Raw genomic sequence first — 8683 nt, 5'->3', positions numbered from 1 at the left:
TCAAATCCACTCACAAGGTTTTGGTTGGCCCAAGGCTATAGTAGAAGATACTTTCTCAAGTTACCATGCAGTGGGACTGAACCCAGAACCATGTGTTTGTGAAGGAAGCTTCTTCCCATACAGCTATGCCTCACCTATGGAAACATAGGAAATGTTTTGCTATCCTTTAATAATTGCCATTTTTGAAGTAACAACTGATTAGCTTACCTTCAATTTTAGATGTCGACAGATTAGAATAAAGTTCAATAGTTTCAAACATTTCGATAATTTTTCTAAGCCTCCTTACGAATGTGTCAAATTTCCCAAATATGTACATCCCCGAGAAGTCAAACTGTCTCTCATGTGGCAGTTTCTCCAGCTTTTCTTTGGTCTGTTGGAAACATTTTTGGTAAGTATCATTAAGCATGATACAATCGTGTAGTTTTTTCATCAATAAGTCGGTGGGCTGTGTCCATACTGTCTCACTACCATCGCAGGTAATGTATGCTTTAGAAGCAGTTATCATTTGATTGGTTACCTGAGAGTTGAGAAGAAAAGAAAAAAACTTTAATTTCAGAGGTTCAGGTGTACATACTAAAGGTAAAGAAATAAGATGTTTCTTGAATTCTTGACATCCTGTAAGTACACCTGTGTTGGTGGCACATAAAAAGCATCATCATCACCATCATCACCATCACCATCACCATCATCACCATCACCATCATCACCATCATCATCATCATTATTATTATTGTCATTATCATCAACACCACTACCACCATCATCATCGTCATCAACAACCTCTGGACCATTACTGTCACAAGTCCTAGGACTCATAGGGGGCAGTTACACAGTTTCCCTGGCATATAAGCGACTGAGATCCCCAACATTCTTCCTGAACAGGTTGCCAGCCATTGAAAAGTTGCTCATTTTACAGCTGATTGTAAACTGGAGGAATGTGAAAATGAGTGTTTTGCTATAAAAGAACACAACAAACCAAATGGTCCAGGAATCGAAACCATTGCCTTGTGATCATGAGTGTGGCACCCTAACCACTACGCCACGCATCTTCACCTTTCAGTGATTGCTCCTGCAAAAGGTGATCTGGTTGTGGCTTTGCATAAACTTTTTGTTAACTTCATGTTATTTGAGGTTCTACACATAATGCTAATATGATCAACCGTGCAAACACAAGGGAACATTAGATTTAGATAATGAAGGCGGTAATTAGTTTGGAGATCACTATGTTGTGGTTGCTAGACACGCTTTATCATGTTGTTCATTGAGTTTACAGAAGTTTCTTTGTGATGGCACTAAAGCATTTTAAAACATTTTCCACCAATCAAATTTAATTCATCAACATGTACTCATGCACACACATACAAACATACACACACTCACTCACACTCACACACACACACACACGCATGCACACAAGTACAGCAAATCACCACATCTCCCGGTCCCTTGTCACTTCTTCAGTGAAGCCAAATGAAAGTAAATTTGCAATAATAAATTATTAAAAAGCTTGTTGTTATTCCCTACTTACTTTTACAAAAAGGGAAGTCATTCTTTCTGATGTATTGTAATAGCGAGAAATACTATGTATCATGCGGATGCCATTAATTAGACCTGCAATTCCAGCCAGCATACCAACCTGAAAGAAAATGAGTCATCATTCAATATTAGTTGTGATAATTCACAGTTATATCTGGTATCCGGAATCAGATGTGTGTGTTGTGGGATGAGTGTATTTATGTAAGTGTGTGTGTATATATATATATATATATATATATATATATATATATATATATATAGGGTGTCTATAAAGTCATGGTGCAATTTAAAATACTTGTATCTTCGTAATTATACATGGTAGAATTAATCTGTAAAAAGGATAAGAAAGAAGAATGACGTAAATTGTTTATTCATCATGTTAATTTTCAACATTTCCACCAAAGAGAAATACGATTCTGTAGCTCTCAGAAAACATTTTCCAACTGATTTTCAGTAACACTTTCAATCACATCAGTTACCCTTGTTTTCAAGTCTTCTAAAGATCGAGGCTTAATTGAATAAACAATACTTTTCACATGTCCCCATAAGAAAGAAACCCAATGGAGTCGAATCTGGTAAATGTGGAGGCCAAAGTAACAGTCCACCTTTTCCAATCCATCTGTTAAGGAATTTCTCATTTAGAAACTGCCATGACTTGTTGAAAAACCGTATTCTCTATCAGTTCTAATAGTTCAAGCTTAGGAATTAAGTCAGTTTGTAGCATTGCACCAAGACTTTATGGACACCCATTACATAGGTATATATGTATGTACGTATATGTGTATATATATATATATATATATATATATATATATAAAACAAACTTGTATAATTGTATGTGTGTGTATGTGCATGGGCATGTGAGTATATATATATATATATATATAACTAGTAACTAGTAATATTAGTGGACATTCATACATACAAAGTATGAGGGTTTAGTTCACAGGTGATCTAAACGATTACTCTGGGATATCCCAGAAACAGTTGCAAAACTTAGAAATTTTCTCCAGTAATAATAATGTATATGACTTGAGATGTTTGCCTTGCCTTAACACTTAACGTTTGTTGTCCTCTTTAACAATTATATATATATATATATATATATATAAAAGAAGTTTGGAAACGCCAATATATAAAAAATGAATTTTAATTTATAATTTTGTCAGAGATATTTTTAACATGTTTCGGTTCTTGAAAAAACGAACCTTATCAAAAATACATATTTAAAAAAATGAAATTAAATGAAAAGTTCATAATTGTTCCTTACTGGTGTCAATAGTCCACGTGGGAGCATTTTTTGTTGGTTGTTGTAGTAGTAGTAGTGACCATGCTGGTAATATATATATATACACATACATGCATAAATATATATATGTATATGAAATGTCTAGAAATATGTTCAGTAACCTCTAAAAACATAATAAAATGGGAATTGAATATGGTCTTACTTACTGGATTGCTATTGTAGAGAGGGTCACAGAATTTCTCCAAAGTATACAAAAATTTAACATTGTCCCGAGCTTCATTGGCAGCATCTGTGATTTTACGATCAAGTTCCTGCCAAATCTGAAATATAGTTTGTTTAAATTTATTTAATTAAAATAATTACATAAAAATACCACACGAATTTGATCTATTTTAAAATACTGTTCTGTTGAGACTGTTAAAATACTGTTCTGTTTAATTATATAACAATGAGTTTCGTAATTAATACATTTTTATAAATAGTAAATCGGTTATATTATTCTGATTTGGCACTCTGTCAGTTATTATGACAAGGATTCCAGTTCCAATCAACGGAACAGCCTGCTCGTGGAATTAATGTGCATGTGACTGAGCACTCCACAGATATGTGTACCCTTAATGTAGTTCTCAAGAAGATTCAGCATGACACAAAGAGACAGGACTGGTCCTTTGAAATACAGGCCTACTCATTTTTACCAACTGAATGACTGGAGCAATGTGAAATAAAGTGTCTTACGAAAGGATACAAAGCATCGTCAGGAATTGAACTCATGACCTTGCAATCACGAACCGAATACCCTACCCACTAAGTCACGTGCCTTCACTGCTTATATTATATGGATCAAATAAATGAATTAAAAGAAACTTCAGTGTGATGGGTTGAGTTACTAGAAATAACAGCTAAATCTTCCTCAATATATGCCCTATCATTTGCTTTTGTTTTGTATTTTTTTCTTTCCAGAAAAGAAGATACCAGATAATATAGTTTAGGTATTTACACCTGGAAAAAAATTGAGATGGTCATGGCTGGAATCACTTTGGAGATAAGTCTGCTTGTCCAAGGCTGATATGGACCTAAATAACAACAGCAACAATATATGTATAACTACGATCTATAGGGTTATATTCTTTGGTATTCTGTGCTTTGTACTGAGCAGGACATGTTAGCATAGCTGAGGTGGAGGCGGAATGGGCAGTCTGCTCCAGGTGGCACTTTTAAAGGGGCGGCACTTTTCATCCTGTTGTAGGCTATTGCTGTAGACAATGTGTTTTTTTGTGGGGTCTGGGAGTGGCAAACAGAAGGGCTGCCCCAGGCGGCACACACACTCTAGCTAAGCTAGTGACAGGACATAACCATTTAGTGTAAAGCACAGTACGTTACATTACATTACACCAGTTCTAAGTTAACTGCTGATGAGTTGATACAGCTTTTGTGCTGTAATTTAACACAGCAGTGTTTGAAATGTATTTCTGAAATGTGTAAGAAATGAAATAATTTCATTGTAAGATGATCACACTGGTAAATATTTGACTAGCATACTTTAAAATGAAGGCAAAGAAGGTGATAACAAGAAAATATTTGAATAAGGAGGCTTTAAAATTAAGGTAAAGAGGGCAATAACAACAGATATTTGAACAAAGGATTTAGAATAAAGATTATAAAGGCATTAACAGATTAAAGAGTACTTTGAAAATTAAAGCTCAGATGTTAACAAGTTAATATTTAACTGAAGGCCTTTAAAATTAAGGCAAAGAAGGTGTTTACAGGTAAATAATTGAATGAGGAACTTTAAAATTAAGGTTAAGAAGTGTTAACAAGCAAATATTTGAACAAAGGATTTCGAATAAAGACTAAGGTGTTAACAGATGCATATTTGATTGGAGTATTTTCAAAATTAAAGCTCAGGTGTTAACAAGTAAATGTTTAACTGAAGGACTTCAAAATTAAGGCAAAGAAGGTGTTTACAGGTAAATATTTGAATGAGGTACTTTAAAATTAAGACTAAGAAGGGAAAAGAAAAAAATAACTAAATAAAAATACATATGAAAATGTCAAATAATTTTTACCTTTAAGAATTTTGATTTGGCCACTTGGAGTATACATAGAACAGTTCGCACTTCTTCACCTTTGATCTGATCTAACAAATAATTGAATTTAGACATGCGTCGTTTCCAGTGTTCCAGTTCAGCGCGTGGACCAATATCATCAGCTTCCCTCCGCATTTGTTCACTTTCTGCAAGTACCTGAAACAGGGATTTCTTCTTTAGAACAAAAACAAGCCCAATTTTGTAAAGTAGAAATATAGTTGACTGGATTAATCCCAAGTGCATACTTTAATGGCCCTAGATTGATAAATGGTTAAGTTCCTAGGAGAATCAAAGAAACATGTAACATGGATAGAGAAAGCTAACTGTTGTAAATTACCTAGTCTGATGTTTGACTTACCAGCAATAAAGCTTCACTGATAAGTTCTTCCAGGCATGGTTGTGTGATTGATTAAGAATTTTTCTTCACAATCACTCAGTTTGCACTGCACAGCACCTTGGGCAAGTGACTTTTACTATAGCCATGGGCCAACCAATGCATTGTGAGTGAATTTGCTAGGCAAAAATACACACACACACACACACACACTTTATATATATATATATATATATATATATATATATATATATATATATATATATATATATATCGTCGTCGTTTAATATATATATAAAGTGTGTGTGTGTGTGTGTATTTTTGCCTAGCAAATTCACTCACAATGCATTAGTTGGCCCATGGCTATAGTAAAAGTCACTTGCCCAAGGTGCTGTGCAGTGCAAACTGAGTGATTGTGAAATATATATATATATATATATACTTTATTTTATCAATCTTGACAGAATGACTGGTTAGAAATTTCTTCGAAGGAGAACAGGTGATTATATGAACCCCAATTCATGACAGATATTTCATTTTATTAACCCTGCAGGGATAAAAGGTAAAACGACCCAATTGGGATTTGAACTCAGACTGAAAAGATTCAGAACAAATATCATAAAGTCATTTGATGTTCTAATAATTTGGACAACCCACCATGCTACCCTTATTAAATAATAAATTATGACTAACAACTGTGGTTTAATCTTGTACGCGGAACTCATTTTAGCCAATGGCTTTTAGTTTCAGTAATTGAATATGCAGCAGAAAAAGTAATGTCAAAACATGCTGCTCATCAATTATTTTTCTTTTAAAATCACACAATCTCTCTGTTTCCCTGTTGTCCAATTACTGAACTCTTAGTGATATACTTCTTGTTGTACATCTTTCATATGGTTCACAAATTATATCCTATTTCCATAACATTTAAACTACAAATTACATTGTCTTACAGAAGATAAACGTACACTAATTTAAATTGACTATTTACTGATTAGAATCCTGGTTAGCATAATTTATTATCATCATAATTTATTATGAACATTGGAGAACATTGCATTCCCAATATATCCAATACTCATCACTCAATACAGTCAATACAATTTATAATTCAACAATGCAGTGGCACAGAAACAATTGTAATAGATATTAAAGTTGAGCTAAATTCATTCTCTAACTTCTTACTTTATATGTTACTTTTTTTATCTTTTATCTTTTACTTGTTTCAGTCATTAGACCAGGGGTTGGCAAATTAGGGTAAATTACCCCAAGTGGGGTAAAAAAATAAGTAAAATTATATAAGAAATGTGTTCCTTGTTACGTCATGCCATTTTGAACTACAAACAATTTGGTTGCTACAGCGTTCTCAAGTGACTTAACTATATATATATATATATATATATATATATATATATATATATATATATATATAGTTAAGAGTTGCTTGGGTATAAAATATTTCTTAGTTTGTAACGAAAACATCTGCTGCACTAATGTTTAGAAGAGATCTCTAATGGTTCTAGACTGTTTAGAAAAGGAGAGATTGTTTAGAAAAATTGACATCAAAATATAATGGTAGTAATATGATAGCAAGAATGATGATGAAGGTGGTGGTGGTGGCGACGACGACAACAACAATAATGATGATGATGATGATGACAACGATGACAATGACTGTCTTTCCCACCATTGTATCTAATAGCAGTGATGACGGTGAAAGCAATGATGATGGTGAAGGTAGTGATAGCTGTAGAGATGATTTTTGAAATGTATGACTTGAATTATTTGCAAACCATGTCATCAGTGTAAACGATTATATAAAGTTGTCTTTTACTTTCAGACGTAACTTTTATTTACAAGTAACACTATGAAAGAGCTTATAACGGTAATATTTTCGAAGTCTGGCTCACATAATGAACACAACAACATCATTATTTTTCAAAGAATGAAACACACCTGTTCAACTTGCTTTATCCAAATTTTAATGATGTTTTCAATTTCTTCCAATGCTTCACCACTATTGGCAATAGCCACATACCCAGAAGCTGTGAATGTTTGCAAACTGCTCATTGGTTTGAAATGTTGCAATGTCACCTTTTCTCCAAGACTATCTTGGGCACCTGTCAAATGATATTTAACATACAGAATTGTAAAAAGATGTAAATTTATTTGCTTATTAACATAAAGAAGAAGAAGAAGAAGAAGAAGAAGAAGAAGAAGAAGAAGAAGAAGAAGAAGAAGAAGAAGAAGAAGAAGAAGAAGAAGGAGGAGGAGGAGGAGGAGGAGGAGGAGGAGAAGAAGAAGAAGAGGAAGGAGGAGGAGAAGAAGAAGAAGAGGAAGGAGGAGGAGAAGAAGAAGAAGAAGAAGAAGAAGAAGAGGAAGGAGGAGGAGAAGAAGAAGAGGAAGGAGGAGAAGAAGAAGAAGAAGAAGAAGAAGAAGAAGAAGAAGAAGAAGAAGAAGAAGAAGAATTTTCCAGAGTTATAGCTTATCTCCATTGCTTTTTGGAATTATAAGAATAGAAACCGGGGGTGCATACCTGACAATACTGAAACAAAAGAAGACATTGAGTTATAAAAGTTATTCTGTATTTTTTGTCCTTGCTGTTGTGTGTCCAGCTCACCCCAGCCATTTTGATGGTTACAAGCTGCTGGGATGAAAATATTGGATAACAATGCTTCTAAGGAAGTCAAGACGGTGTTGCTACTTTCACTGGAACCACTCGCATGTAACTGCATATAATTAACTTCCTGTCAGGAAGAAAAACAAAACATTGATGGACATTGAAGATCAGGAAAAGTCAATTAATTGATTAAGATTCATAACAATTAACACAATTACCAGAAAAAGAAGAAAAAAAATAGAAACAATGATATTTTTGGTTATTCTAAAAACTTATGGAGATGTACTTGCATAGCAAGTGACCTGATCTGAGATCATGGGCTGGAACGAAAACAATTGCAGCGTGGAAGGTGTTTATAAGCCATTTAAGAAACACACAAAAACTGTTAGATTCACTTCAACATTTGAATTTAATTTGTCAAAATATTTTCGTTGCTTTGAGACCACGACCTGTTCACTGACCACAGAATTTTGTCAGTGGACAGGTCGCAGTCTCAAAGTGACAAAAATATTTTGACAAATTAAATTTAAATAAAAAATTATGTTTTATTTTTAATTACTAAAATCTTGCATTGAGTTACTGCTAACTGGACTGCTGATCATTTTTGGCTGGTTATAATAAAGATCAGGAATTCTCAATGTGGGCATATGCCCCACCAATGGGGCCTGGGAAAATTGTAGTGGGGCGTGGGGTCCAAAACTTCTTTTTTTTTTACATCAAACATAACTGGCACTCTGTCGGTTATGATGACAAGGGTTCCAGTTGATCTGATCAACGGAACAGCCTGCTCATGAAATTAACATGCAAGTGGCTGAGCGTTCCTCTCCTCAGACACGTGTACCCTTAACATAGTTCTC

At 34.0% G+C, this 8683-nt stretch overlaps 1 protein-coding gene across 1 annotated transcript in view; it reads right to left on the bottom strand.

Annotated features, from left to right (window-relative positions):
• LOC106881606 (dynein axonemal heavy chain 5-like) overlaps positions 1–8683 on the bottom strand; it is a 143421-nt gene that overhangs the window by 98074 nt on the left and 36664 nt on the right. Inside the window, exons 5-10 of the mRNA XM_089338035.1 lie at positions 7743–7953; positions 7163–7326; positions 4852–5028; positions 2992–3105; positions 1529–1636; positions 208–517 (exon numbers count right to left, since the gene is read on the bottom strand). Of these exons, the coding sequence (XP_089194161.1) occupies positions 208–517; positions 1529–1636; positions 2992–3105; positions 4852–5028; positions 7163–7326; positions 7743–7953 (1084 nt within the window). The remainder of the gene's footprint in view (positions 1–207; positions 518–1528; positions 1637–2991; positions 3106–4851; positions 5029–7162; positions 7327–7742; positions 7954–8683) is intronic.

The sequence above is a fragment of the Octopus bimaculoides genome, chromosome 20 (assembly GCF_046866305.1).
Source record: "Octopus bimaculoides isolate indiv1 chromosome 20, ASM4686630v1, whole genome shotgun sequence".
Classification (NCBI taxonomy): Eukaryota; Metazoa; Mollusca; class Cephalopoda; order Octopoda; family Octopodidae; genus Octopus; species Octopus bimaculoides.
Note: the sequence above shows the minus strand (reverse complement) of the source record. Positions and strands in the feature narration are given on the sequence as shown.